Here is a 15,637-nt window from a genome sequence, read left to right on the forward strand (position 1 = left end):
CCTCATGGAGTCTGTTTCTGACCGTTTGAGCAGACACATGCACATTTGTAGCCTGCTGGAGGTCATTTTGCAGGGCTCTGGCAGTGCTTCTCCTGCTCCTCCTTGCACAAAGGCGGAGGTAGCGGTCTTGCTGCTGGGTTGTTGCCCTCCTACGGGCTCCTCCACGTCTCCTGATGTACTGGCCTGTCTCCTGGTAGCGCCTCCATGCTCTGGACACTACGCTGACAGACACAGCAAACCTTCTTGCCACAACTCGCATTGATGTGCCATCCTGGATGAGCTGCACTACCTGAGCCACTTGTGTGGGTTGTAGACTCCGTCTCATGCTACCACTAGCGTGAAAGCACCGCCAGCATTCAAAAGTGACCAAAAGATCAACCAGGAAGCATAGGAACTGAGAAGTGGTCTGTGGTCCCCACCTGCAGAACCACTCCTTTATTGGGGGTGTCTTGCTAATTGCCTATAATGTCCACCTGTTGTCTATTCCATTTGCACAACAGCATGTGAAATGTATTGTCAATCAGTGTTGCTTCCTAAGTGGACAGTTTGATTTCACAGAAGTGTGATTGACTTGGAGTTACATTGTGTTGTTTAAGTGTTCCCTTTTTTTTTTGAGCAGTATACATTCGGCTCATTCTCTGGCTACAAGATAAACTGGCAAAAAAAGCGAATTGATGCCGATATCACGGCCTGTGGATATGCAATTTCTGCAATCTACCCCATTTAGAACGGTGATGGACAAGTTCACAAGCCTTGGCATTGTAGTGACAAGAGATCTTGATCAGCTATTGAAAGGTAATTGGGACATGAACATTTATCGGCTTAAACAAAATTTAGATTTTTGGAAAACTCTGCCTATCTCCTTGGTTGGTCATATAAACGCTATTAAAATGGTTGTCCTACACAGGTTTCTTTATCTCTAGGTATTTTCTTCACATACCCACTGTATACATTGACAGCCCGATTAGCCTGAATCATGCTTTCCACCCTGCATTGGATGATATGGTGTTTTCACAGTGGAGGGAGAAGGGGCTTACAGCAATTGGTAATTTAGACATGGATGGTCAGTTAGCTTCATTTCAACAATTACAGGGAAAGGTCAACATGCCAACAACACATTTTTTCAGATACCTCCAAATCAGGAATTTCTTAAGGACACATATCCCACAGTATGGCATTAAGCCAAATAATCCTACATTAGACAGCCTGATCCTTGTCAAACCCCATTCAAAAGGGCCGGTCTCTAGACTGTAGGATGTGCTACAGGCCCACATAGAGGTATCGACAGACACTATTAAAAGGGCTTGGGAACAAGAATTTAGGGAATGTAATTCAGGATTTAGGGAATGTAATACATATGGAAAAGATACAATACAATACCTCCAATAGAAGTCCATTGTTTTACTAAATATGGCAGCCGATACTGGATAAATGGTCTAGTCCCGCTTCATAACTGGGTTGACGATCTGCTGCTACTTTGTGCTGTACTCGATTCAATATTTATTTTTGGCTTAACTACACTGCTTGTAATGACTATATGCGGTCTTCTTATACATGTACAACCTAATAGGATTTTGTTTTATTTTGTGTATGTGTGAGTTAAGTTTTGTTTTGTCCTCTAAATTGGCCACCCCATTCAACAGTACAATGAATGTCAATGTTAAATAGTTAAATAAAGGTTACGTTTAAATAAAAATGTTCTGTACGTTGTAGTTAACTCTCCATCCACATAGAGGCGCTGTGGTATTGTCTTGCCACCCGCTGATACAGGCGGAAGTGAGCTTGCGAGTGGACTTTTCTTTCTTGTGAACATCGTTCTTTCCTCGTGGAAGAAGCTAGCAGCTGAATAGCTAACTAGCTACCAGTCAACTTAAAATGTCGAAACAACAGTCGTTTCATGTGTTTTTAAATGAGCGCTTAACTTCGGCTGCTGTGGAGATTTTCGGGGAAGTTGAGAAAACGGTAGTGAAATACCAGGAGGAGAATGATCGGCTACGGAGACTGCTGGAGATCACATCAGAGGTTCAACTATGTAGAACAGGTACGTATGTACAGTGCATTCGGAAAGTATTCAGACCCCTTCACTATTTCCACATTAGGTTAAAAATCTGTCCATGTGCACTTGAGCAAAGCACTTAACCCTGATGTATCCTGTAATTGCTGCAGATAAGAGCGTCTGCTAAATTACACACATTTCAAGTGTAACATATTGTACTTTTGGAGTCTTTTTTTTTTTATGTAAATAAGAATATAATATGTTTCTTAACACTTATACATTCATGTGGCTGCTACTATGATTATGGATAATCACAAATAAATCATGAATAATGAAGATCATATCCGTCAAAATCAGGAGTGAAGGTCATACACCCCCCTCCTTACCAATAACAGGGGAGGTCAGCATTTTGGGGGGTGATGATCTCTGATTCTTTTAACTTTCTTTTAACTTTCTCACTTGTCGTCATTGAAGATTCATTCATTATTATCCAGAACAGATTATATTGTATTTACAATAAAAGGGACTCCAAACTTACACAATACATTATTCACCATTCACTTCCTATTGGGCAAAACCCACAACACAACCAAAACAAACTGCAACTGCATTCAACAAGTTTGTGGTTTCACAAGCTTAATGTGTGTAAGGAATATGGGATCAAATACTACACTTCTGACTACTGTAATACACTAAGTTAATTTATCCAAACACTTATGACTTCTTCACATTGGGGGACTAGATACATAAAGTGCTTTGATTTCTAAATGGTAAAACAGATATAATGAAAATTCCCTCAAATAAAAGGTGACATTCTGTACTGTCACCTCATATAAACATTTGATCTCAAATCCCAAATTCTGGAATATAGAGCCACATTTGTAAATGTTAGTTTCACTGTCTAAATAAATACATAGGGGAGTGTAAACCTCTGCTATTCCTTCCCTCCAGACTCCCTGCAGCTCTCTGTCTCTGAAGAGGAGGTTCCCCCTGAGCAGCAGGATTGGAGCCCCAGTCTGGGGCAGAAGGACCCAGAGACCAGAAAGATGAAAGAGGGTCAAGAGGAAGTCAGGACCAGTCAGCAGGAAGAGCAGCTTCAAGGGCTCGTTGATACCAGAGACTCCATATTCACTCCTTCCTGTGTGAGAAGTGAATGTGATCAGATGGACCCACATCAAGAAGCCATACTAGCTGAACACCCAACTCTCAGTCCACTGAAAACGTCTAAACTACAGTCGTTTCGTGTGTTGTTAAATGAATGTTTAACGGCATCTGCTGCTGTGGAGATTCTTGGTGCGGTTGAGGAAACTGTAGCAGAGTACCAGGAAGAGAATGATCTGCTACGGAGACTGCTGGGGAGGACACCAGAGATAAAACTATGTAGAATAGGTTAGTACGTAGATCTAATACCTAGCTAGCTACGGTTCTACTTAGTTAATAAACTGTTTCCGATAACAGGGATCTCCATTGCATCCATTTTTAAAGAACAGTTTATAATATAGCTAAGATTCACCGGGCATAATTAAAAAGTTATCTGTCAGGAAAAGTTGATTGAAATAGCTTATATAGCACAGCCTTTCTGACTCCAATGCATTTCATTAGAGACTGTGAGTACGTTTATGTTCACACTAGTAATTCAATATTATATTGATGATGGCAGTAGGCAGAGTACGGCTTCCGTCCTGTAGACCCCTGACTCTGCTCATCTTAAACGCCGTGAGGTCATAATAGAAGTAAACATTAGAGGTCGACCGATTATGGTTTTTCAACGCCGATACCGATTATTGGAGGCCCCCCCGCCAAAAAAAACCGCTACCGATTATTGGAGGGCCGAAAAAGGCTGATACCGATTAATCGGCCGATCTTTCTTCCTATATTTGTTAAAAATGACAATTACAACAATACTGAATGAACAATGAACACTTTTATTTTAACTTAATATCATACATCAATACAATCAATTTAGTCTCAAATAAATAATGAAACGTTCAATTTGGTTTAAATAATGCAAAAACAATGTGTTGGAGAAGAAAGTAAAAGTGCAATATGTGCCATGTAAAAAAGCTAAGTTTAAGTTCCTTGCTCAGAACATGAGAACAAATGAAAGCTGGTGGTTCCTTTTAACATGAGTCTTCAATATTCCCAGGTAAGAAGTTTTAGGTTGTAGTTATTATTTGACTATATACCTTTGACTATTGGATGTTCTAATAGGTACTTTAGTATTGCCAGCCTAATCTCGGGAGTTGATAGGCTTGAAGTCATAAGCGGTTATCAGCTATCCATTAGCTCGAAAAGCTGTCGCCAGTTTTGTACAGCGCGACTCAGACCAGAGCATATCGGACCTATTCTCTCTCCATATCCCTGGTTTTCTACCGCAGGCTCTGGACATTTACACCTGGATCTTGCAGCTAGTTAGCTGCTATCCGAGTGACTATTGGCTAACATCGGTCCCGGAGCTAACACCAATTATTCCGGAGGTAGCCAGCTGAAGAGTTCGATCAGCCACTCCTGGGCTACAATCACCTATCCGGACCCGTTTTACTGCCGATGTGGAGCCCCATCGGGCCCTCACGACTGGACTACCGACGTTATCTGCCCGAGGGAGTTATCCAACTGGCCCCTCCGTCGCGACGTTACCCCAACGCCGATCTGCGGCCCGCTAATCGTTAGCTGTCTTATCGGCTGCTATCTGAATAGGTCTATCGGAGAATTTTCTTGGGCCACTATAACTATAACTATTTTGCCAATTGGACTGGTCCCCCCTACCACACGGAACCCCACTAATCTACAGACGGTAAACGCACGAGGTGGCTAAAAACAGACCTCCCTCCATCTTCCACCAGCTTGCTACCTATGGCCCGGCTAGCTGTCTGAATCTCACTGGACCCTTTGATCACTCGGCTAAGCATGCCTCTCCTTAATGTCAATATGCCTTGTCCATTGCTGTTCTGGTTAGTGTTTATTGGCTTATTTCACTGTAGAGCCTCTAGCCCTGCTCATTATACCTTATCCAACCTTTCAGTTCCTCCACCCACACATGCTATGACATCTTCTGGTTTCAATGATGTTTCTAGACAATATCTCTCTCATCATCACTCAATGCCTAGGTTCACCTCCACTGTATTCACATCCTACCATACCTTTGTCTGAACATTATACCTTGAAGCTATTTTATCGCCCCCAGAAACCTGCTCCTTTTACTCTCTATTCCGGACGTCACAGACGACCAATCCTCATAGCTTTTAGCCGTACCCTTGTCCTCCTGTTCCTCTGGTGATGAAGAGGTGAATCCAGGCCCTGCAGTGCCTAGCTCCACTCCTATTCCCCAGGCGCTCTCTTTTGATGACTTCTGTAACCGTAATAGCCTTGGTTTCATGCATGTTAACATTAGAAGCCTCCTCCCTAAGTTTGTTTTATTAATTGCTTTAGCACACTCTGCCCACCCGGATGTCCTAGCCATGTCTGAATCCTGGCTTAGGAAGTCCACCAAAAACTCTGAAATCTTCATCCTAACTACAACATTTTCAGACAAGATAGAACGGCCAAAGGGGGCGGTGTGGCAATCTACTGCAGAGATAGCCTGTAGAGTTCTGTCCTACTATCCAGGTCTGTACCCAAACAATTTGAACTTCTACTTTTAAAAATCCATCTCTCTAAAAACAAGTCTCTCACCGTTGCCGCCTGCTATAGACCACCCTCGGCCCCCAGCTGTGCTCTGGACACCATATGTGAACTGATTGCCCCCCCATCTATCTTCAGAGCTCGTGCTACTAGGTGACCTAAACTGGGACATGCTTAACACCCCAGCCATCCTACAATCCAAGCTTGATGCCCTCAATCTCACACAAATTATTAATGAACCCACCAGGTACCACCCCAAAGCCGTAAACACTTGTACCCTCATAGATATCATCCTAACCAACTTGCCCTCTAAATACACCACTGCTGTTTTCAACCAAGATCTCAGCGATCATTGCCTGCATCCGTAATGGGTCAGCGGTCAAACGACCTCCACTCATCACTGTCAAACGCTCCCTGAAACATTTCAGCGAGCAAGCCTTTCTAATCGACCTGGCCCGGGTATCCTGGAAGGCTATTGACCTCATCCCGTCAGTAGAGGATGCCTGGTTATTTTTTTTAAATGCCTTCCTCTCCATCTTAAATAAGCATGCCCCATTCAAGAAATTTAGAACCAGGAACAGATATAGCCCTTGGTTCTCTCCAGACCTGACTGCCCTTAACCAACACAAAAACATCCTGTGGCGTTCTGCATTAGCATCGAACAGCCCCCGTGATATGCAACTTTTCAAGGAAGTTAGGAACAAATATACACAGGCAGTTAGAAAAGCCAAGGCTAGCTTTTTCAAGCAGAAATTTGCTTCCTGCAACACAAACTCAAAAAAGTTCTGGGACACTGTAAAGTCCATGGAGAATAAGAACACCTCCTCCCAGCTACCCACTGCACTGAGGATAGGAAACTCTATCACCGCCGATAAACCCACTATAATTGAGAATTTCAAGAAGCATTTTTCTACGGCTGGCCATGCTTTCCACCTGGCTACCCCTACCGCAGTCAACAGCACTGCAGCCCCCACAGCTACTCGCCCAAGCCTTCCCCATTTCTCCTTCACCCAAATCCATTCAGCTGATGTTCTGAAAGAGCTGCAAAATCTGGACCCCTACAAATCAGCCGGGCTAGACAATCTGGACCCTTTCTTTTTAAAATGATCTGCTGAAATTGTTGCAACCCCTATTACTAGCCTGTTCAACCTCTCTTTCGTGTCGTCTGAGATTCCCAAAGATTGAAAAGCAGCTGCTGTCATCCCCCTCTTCAAAGGAGGGGACACTCTTGACCAAAACTGCTACAGACCTATATCTATCCTACCCTGCCTTTCTAAGGTCTTCGAAAGCCAAGTCAACAAACAGATTACCGACCATTTTGAATCCCACCGCACCTTCTCCGCTATGCAATCTGGTTTCAGAGCTGGTCATGGGTGCACCTCAGCCACGCTCAAGGTCCTAAACGATATCGTAACCGCCATCGATAAGAAACAATACTGTGCTGCCGTATTCATTGACCTGGCCAAAGCTTTCGACTCTGTCAATCACCACATCCTCATCGGCAGACTCAATAGCCTTGGTTTCTCAAATGATTGCCTCGCCTGGTTCACCAACTACTTCTCTGATAGAGTTCAGTGTGTCAAATCGGAGGGCCTGTTGCCCGGACCTCTGGCAGTCTCTATGGGGGTGCCACAGGGTTCAATTCTTGGGCCAACTCTTTTCTCTGTATACATCAATGATGTCGCTCTTGCTGTTGGTGAGTCTCTAATCCACCTCTACGCAGACGACACCATTCTGTATACTTCTGGGCCTTCTTTGGACACTGTGTTAACTTCTTTGGGATAGGTGGCAGAATTTTCACGGACGGATAAAAAACGTACCCGATTTAATCTGGTTACTACTCCTGCCCAGAAACTAGAATATGCATATTATTAGTAGATTTGGATAGAAAACAAGCTAGATAAACTAGTAATATCATCAACCATGTGTAGTTAACTAGTGATTATGTTAAGATTGATTGTTTTTTATAAGATACGTTTAATGCTAGCTAGCACCTTACCTTGGCTCCTTGCTGCACTCGCATAACAGGTAGTCAGCCTGCCACGCAGTCTCCTCGTGGAGTGCAATGTAATCGGCCATGATCGGTGTCCAAAAATGCAGATTGCCGATTGTTTTGAAAACTTGAAATCGGCCCTAATTAATCGGCCATTCCGATTAATCAGTCGACCTCTAGTAAGCATACGGTGATGAAAACATCTAGTTTTCTGAGCAATCTTTCAAATTATTAGGACGTGTACAAGCTTTATTAAAATATCAAGTTTGGGAGCAGTAAAACTATTTATTATCTGTATTGCACTTTATTTTAGCTACTGTTATTATTTTGGATCAATGCCAATAAAGACATTTTCAATTAAAAAATCATTGAGATCTATAATTCACATTTGTGATTCAAGTGTTGTATTTAATTCTGTGGTATATAAATAACATCTGCTATTCCTCTCCTTCCCTCCAGACTCCCTGAAGTTCTCTGTCTCTGAAGAGGAGGTTCCCCCTGAGCAGCAGCACTGTGAGCGGGAGTGGAGCCCCAGTCTGGGACAGAAGGACCCAGAGACCATACAGATTAATGAGGAACAGGAGGAAGTCAGGACCAGTCAGCAGGAAGAGCAGCTTCAAGGGCTCTTTGATACCAAAGACTCCATATTCACTCCTTCCTGTGTGATAAATGAATGTGATCCGGAGGACCCACTTCAGTCCTTGACTCTTCCCCAAACCCAGACTGTGGAGAACAGAGAGAGTGACTCTAAACTAGTGGATCTGAAACCTTCTGTCAATGTGACCCACCTAAATGTGACCCACCTAAAGGGTCTCTACATTCCCTGTGACCCTCCCGATAATCAAAACAATGCCTCCAGCCACAAGTCAGCTGTAAGCAGCGACACAGTAGGACTTGACAGCAGCCCAGCATTGGATCCCAGTTCACTATTGGAGAAACACTGTTCCAAACCCAGCACCACATCTAGAAAAACTCACTGCTGCCGTGACTGTGGAGAAACATTTGCTCTGAAAGCTGACCTGCAGAGACATGTGACTCTCTTCAGTAAGATACCCAGTGAATGTAGTTCCTGCCAAAAACGCTACAACTCCACCTGTAAACTGAAGGCCCATGTCCGACTCTGTCACGGTGGGAAACCCTATATCTGCCCTGTTTGTGGAAAGACCTTCAAATACAAAAGAGATCTGCCCAGGCACATGAGGACTCACACAGGAGAGAATCCATTTGTCTGTGGTGACTGTGGGAAAAGCTTCAATCGCACGGATTTCCTAAACAGGCATAAACTGACTCACACAGGAGAGAAACCATTCACCTGTGGTGACTGTGGGAAAAGCTTAATTCGGAAAGAGCACTTAACCATGCATAAACTGACTCACACAAAAGAGAAACCATTTAGCTGTGGTGACTGTGGGAAAATCTTCATTTGTAAGGAGCTTTTAACTATGCACAAACTGACTCACACTGGAGAGAAACCATTCACCTGTGGAAACTGTAAGAAGAGCTTTTTTCAGAAGAGGAGCCTAAGTAGACATATCCTGATTCACACAGGAGAGAAACCATTTAGCTGTGGTGACTGTGGGAAAAGCTTCAATCGGAAGGAACCTTTAACTATCCACAAACTGAAGGCCCATGTCCGACTCTGTCATCGTGGGAAACCCTGCACCTGCCCTGTTTGTGGAAAGACCTTCAAATACAAAGGAGTTCTGCCCAGGCACATGAGGATTCACACAGGAGAGAAACCATTTAGCTGTGGTGACTGTGGGAAAAACTTTAATAACAAGAAGCACCTAACCAGGCATAAAGTGACTCACACAGGAGAGAAACCATTTAGCTGTGGTGACTGTGGGAAAAGCTTCAATCGGAAGGAGTCTTTAACTATGCATAAACTGATTCACACAGGAGAGAAACCATTCACCTGTGGAAACTGTGAGAAGAGCTTTATTCAGAAGAGGAGCCTAAGTAGACATATCCTGACTCACACAGGAGAGAAATCATTTAGCTGTGGTGATTGTGGGAAGAGTTTTATTAAGAAGTGGGACCTAAGGAGACATATGCTGATTCACACAGGAGAGAAACCATTTAAATGTGGTGACTGCGGGAAGAGCTTTATTCTGAAGGGGGACCTAAGGAGACATATGCTGATTCACACCGGAGAGAAACCATTTAGCTGTGGTGACTGCGGGAAAAGCTTCAGTCGGAAGTTGAGCCTAACTGAACATAAAATGAGTCACACAGGAGAGAAACCATTTAGCTGTGGTGACTGCGGGAAAAGCTTCAGTCGGAAGTTGAGCCTAACTGAACATAAACTGACTCACACTGGAGAGAAACCATTTAGCTGTGGTGACTGCGGGAAAAGCTTCAATCGGAAGAGGTACCTAAACAATCATAAAGTGACTCACACAAGAGAGAAACCATTTAGCTGTGGTGACGGGAAAAGCTTCAATCGAAAGGGGCACCTAACCATTCATAAACTGATCATAAACTGACTCGCACAGGAGAGAATCCATTTAGCTGTGGTGACTGAGGGAAAAGCTTCAATCGGAAACAACATGGCTGCTCAGTCTGATAAAATATTAATTCAGAAGACTTATCTGCTGACGTGAAAAACATCCACAAAGAAAGTAAATGAGGACACAGAGAGGGGACTAAGAGAGTATTGAGATACACCTGTGGACCAACTCTAACTGGTCCTCCTGATCCTGCTCAGTCCAATGTCACAGTAATGATATAATGGGGCTGTTGTCTGAACCTGACAGGTAATGTTGCTACTCTTTGTGTATGAAATGGACAATCTGCAGTTCAGACAACCACCACTTTTTAGGTGAACAACTGAGGGATGGGGTTGGAGAGTTGTGAACATTCAATGTCGTAGTCAGATATGGATACCAGATGTCCAGATGTAATGTAGGATTCCCAATAGGTTATTTTATTTGGCCCCCAAGTTTTCTGAGCAAAACAAGATTTCATTAAAAAAAAAAAAAGTTTATTCATTGTTAGGCATTTTTTAAATGAATTAAGGGAATCTGTTCTATGAAATAACACATAGAATCATGTAGTAGCGAAAAGTGTTAAATCAAAATATATTTCATATTTTACGTACTCAATTAGATGCAACACATAAGTGTTTGATTACACATACGGACTTATCACACACACACACCTGATCTCGCTCTCTTCTCTCCCCCTCTCTATTGTCAAACTGTTTTATAATTGAATGTGTTTATCTATCTTTTTTATGTATTTGTCTACAAGTTTATATATGTTTACAACAAACAAGGGGAAGATATCAGAATAGGGGCATTGGGGAATAATAACATATTGTACGGAATACATTTGTACTGTAGTGAAGCCGTCTCTAGAGTAATGCAAGGTCTCTTTCATGATCAGGTGAAACGTCAATTGCTATGGAAATGCTGGGATGTGTTTTTCAATGATGTTAAAGGTAATTATGATGCAACTATGACGGTGATACGATATGGATTACAATTATGAATATTAAGGCTATACGCACTACATGTTACACACAAAGACACTCAAACATGCAAATTGGCAGAGTTATTATTTATTTGGACATCACACATTATAGTCTTACTCTTATACAGACATCGTACACAGTCATTATATCACATCCAATATCATACACATCAACCTACTCAGATTTGTTACACACATCATTTGTCTCAATTTTCTAACATCTGTGGCATTGGCTCACAGGCGAACAGGCAAGGGAATAAAACAAATACTGCTATAACCTATTTCTTGAATTCTAAATATCAGACATTTGAAAGCTCTAGTTTTGACCTTCATAATACCTCTGATGGCAGTAACTTTACAAGCACTAATTATGGTCAGTTTAGACTGAGAATAGTATCTAGTTATGGTAAGAGGTGAAATAAGTATAGCCAGTTATAATTGTAATGGTTTAGCAGATTATTAAAAATATATCAGTCTTTACATGGCTAAAAGAAAAGGAATATAACAGACTGTTTACAGGAAACTCACTCTACATCCTTAGATGAAGTTGCGTGGGAAAAGGAATGGGGTGGTGAAATAATTTTCTGTCATGGACAAAGGAAGTCAAAGGGTGTGATGATATTAAATTACCAAAAATGTAGATCTGAATGTGCAAATAATCAGGAATGATTTGCAAGGAAGGTGGATCCTTTTGAATATGAAAGTGGACGAAAAAGAGATTTGGCTCATTAATCTATATGGTCTAAATCAGGATGATCCACACTTCTTCGAAAACATTTATACCAATTTATTGAACTTACAGGCAACAAATGATCTAATCATTATGGTAGGAGACTATAACACAGTGTTAAGTACCGCAATGGACCGTAAAGGTAATCACTCTACAAACTATCATCACCGTGCCCTTAAGGAAATCACAAGTATTATGGACACATTAGAAATAGTGGATATTTGGAGACTAAAAAACCCCAACCTAGTGAGATACACATGGAGGAGACTTAATCAAGCTAGTCGTCTTGACTACTTTCTTGTCTCTTTCTCTCTTACATCAAAGATTAAAAAAGTTTTAATAGGTGCCAGAATGTGATCAGATCATCATCTAATTGGCATTCACATAAACTCTTATAGATTTTCCACGTGGACGGGGATATTGGAAATTTAATCAAAGTTTACTGGAGGACAACTTATTTTTAACTAAGACGAAAGAATTTATAACTGAATTTTTCCACTATAATATCGGTTCAGCAAATCCCCTTATTGTTTGGGATACCTTTAAATGTACCTTTAGGAGTCATTCAATTCAATATTCATCAATAATAGAAAAGCAGTTTCTGGCTAAAGAAACAAGACTAACGAGGGAAATCCATGAACTAATAGTACAGGTAGATAGCAATAAAAACAATACTACAGAGATACAAAATAAGTTAGAGGAAAAACAAAAAGAACTTGAGGAACTTATTCAAGAACGATCTAATGTAATCTATTACAAAAATAAAGCAAACTGGATGGAATATGGAGAAAAATGCACAAAATTCTTCCTAAATCTCCAATGCAGGAACGTTAACAAAAAGAATTAGCAGAATCTCGTTACTGAAGACGGAGTCATCTATGATTCTCCAAATGATGTTTTAAAAGAGGAAGCTAATTATTTTAGGCAGATGTTCTCTTTTCCGTCTCATCCGCTCCCACTGAATGAAGATTACGGTAAGGAGTTCTTTCCAAATAATATAAACAAATGTACAGAAAGATCAGCGCGAAGGCCAAATTACAGAGGAAGAACTTTGAGGCTATTAAATCCTTTCAGTCTGGAAAAACCCCAGGGCTTGATGGCATACCGGTAGAGGTATATTAAGTATTTTTTGATATACTAAAAGCTCCATTGTTAGATTGTTTTAACTACTCCTATAGAAATGTTAGTCTGTCAGGTACTCAGCCGGAAGGTCTGATTTCTCTATTATTAAAACAAGACCCAGGTCTATCTAAAAAACTGGAGGCCCCTTACACGTCAATGTTGTGATGCAGAAATACTAGCAAAATGCATAGCACTCAGAATTAAAAGGGTTTTACCAGGTATTGTTCATCCTGATCAGACAGGTTTTTTACATGGACGATACATTGGAGATAATATACAACTACTACAAATAATAGAACATCATGAAACATATAAGAAGCCAGGAATAGTATTTAATGAGGATTTTGAAAAGGCATTTGATAAAGTAAGACTGGATTTTATTTATAAATGCCTGGATTTTTTTAATTTCATTAATTCTATTATAAAATGGGTAAAAAATAATGTATAGCAACCCCAGGTGTAAAATAGTAAATAACGGCTACTTCTCAGAGAGTTTTGAATTGTCAAGAGGAGTTAAACAAGGGTGTCCACTGTCACCATATCTATTCGTTATGGCCATCGAAATGCTAGCTATTAAAATCAGATCCAATAACAACATTAGAGAATTAGAAATCCAAGGCTTAAAAACAAGTGTCCATGTATGCCGATGACTCAAGTTTTATGTTAAGTCCGCAAGCTAGATCCCTGCAATGTCTCATTAAAGATCTAGATAACTTTTCTGTACTCTGGACTAAAACCTAATTATGATAAGTGTACAATATTATGTATTGGATCCTTAAAAAATCTAAATTTTACATTATCCTGCAGTTTACCTATAAAATGGGCTGATGGTGAAGTAGACATACTCGGTATTCATATCACAAAATATATAAATAAGCTCTCCACAATTAATTTCAATAGAAAACTTGTAAAAATAGACAAGATTCTGCAACCATGGAGAGGTAAATACCTGTCTGTTTATGGAAAAATTGCCCTGATTAACTCCTTAGTCATATCTCAGTTTACTCACTTACTTATGGCGCTGCCTACTCCTGATGATTCGTTTTTCAAATCATATTAGCAAAATATATTTTGCTTTATCTGGGACGCATTAACCAGACAAAATAAAACGTGCCTATCTATATAATGAATAGGTTGGGTTGAGATTATTAACTATAAAAGCACTAAACCTCTCTCTAAAAGCTTCACTCATTCAAAAGTTTTACTTGAACCCTAAATGGCTCTCAAGTAGATTAATAAGAAAAGCTCATCCATTGTTTAAAAATTGCCTTTTTGCCTTTGTGCAGATTGCATGTCTCATTTTCGATTAATTGAAAATTATACTTTTTTCAAAGTATCTCTTTTTTTTCAAACAAGCATTGCAGTGCTGGCTACAATTTCAATTTCATCCCCCTGAAAAGATAGAACAAATATTATGGCTGAACTCAAATGTGCTGGTTGATAAAATACCTGTATTTATGGGAAAGATGTTTGAAAAGCGTATTTTGTTCTTAAATGATATTGTAATGGTAGAGTTATGTCCTTCATGGAGTTATCAGAATTGTAAGGAAAGGTCTGCTCAATCCAAGAGTACAACCAATTGATTACAGCATTACCCCAGAAATGGAGGAGGCAGGTGGCAGCGGGAGGAGGTAGGGAACTGGTCTGTCTGCCCAATATAAAGGATCAAAACTGGCGGAGGAATAAATATATCATAAATAGGAACGTATACCAGTTTCATTTGAGGACCAGGATGCTGACAACTGTGCCATACAGATTGCAAAATAGTTGGGAAGAGATTTTTGGTCCATGGTACAGGGTGTATGAGTTGATATATAAAACAATGCAAGATTCAAGACTTCGTGCTTTTCAGCTAAAATTATTATATAGAATTCTTGCCACCAACAAATTGTTGAATATTTGGGGCATAAAATCATCGAAGCTCTGCAGATTTTGTTGTGAGGATACAGAATCAATAGACCATTTATTTTGGTATTGCCCTCAGGTAGCCTGTTTCTGGTCTCAGGTTCAGGAATGGCTGAAAATGCAGAACATTGATCTAAAATTGAAAATTGATTGGAGTTGCTGTGTGAGAGATAGTATGATGGTCAAAAGATAAAGGAGAAAAAATCTTTTGTTTAAAAAGTCAAAATAAAACATAATAAAAGTACACTCTAATGACACTAAGAGGCAGTGTTTTTACAACTAATGCCGGTTTGCCTGAGGCTGATGCCATGCAGGTGTTTGTACACATGCATATACACACACTCTCATTCAAATAAACACATACAAGAACACACACATACATGTAATAGTGCCAGACATGCACACAAACATATACAGTTGGCATTGCTGTTATAATTTCAGTCGTCCTTTGTTTTAAATGTATTATTATTTTTTTTAAAGTGCATTGTTGTTTGCTGGTTTCTTCTGTCTTTTCCTTTTTTCTCTTTAGTTCTCTTGGGTGTTGGTGCAGTGGGGGTTTCATGGGGAATGGAATGAATTCAATTTAAAAAAAATAATCTTCAGGGGGGTAGGACTGTGGGAGGGGTCTCGAATGGTTGAGGGACAGCTATTGGGGAACTGTGGGGGGGGATCTTGGAGGGTTCGGGTTTCACAAGATTGTGATCATGAAAAAGTTAACTATGACATATGTTTTATATCACTATCATGCACACGCACCCTCACACATAAGGATGGCTCTGTTGCAGAAAGACTGATA

General features: G+C 40.6%; 1 protein-coding gene across 1 annotated transcript; it reads left to right on the plus strand.

Moving 5' to 3' along the window:
* Positions 1-1,805: 1,805 nt before the first annotated feature.
* Positions 1,806-15,423, plus strand: LOC145861798 (uncharacterized). Its single transcript, XM_082965324.1, has 3 exons — positions 1,806-2,041; positions 2,948-3,385; positions 8,070-15,423. The coding sequence occupies exons 1-3, from the start codon at positions 1,876-1,878 to the stop codon at positions 10,094-10,096; spliced, it is 2,631 nt and encodes an 876-aa protein (XP_082821450.1). The 5' UTR covers positions 1,806-1,875; the 3' UTR covers positions 10,097-15,423.
* Positions 15,424-15,637: the final 214 nt, after the last annotated feature.

This window comes from Salmo salar, chromosome 18 (assembly GCF_965601325.2).
Source record: "Salmo salar chromosome 18, fSalSal1, whole genome shotgun sequence".
NCBI lineage: Eukaryota > Metazoa > Chordata > Actinopteri > Salmoniformes > Salmonidae > Salmo > Salmo salar.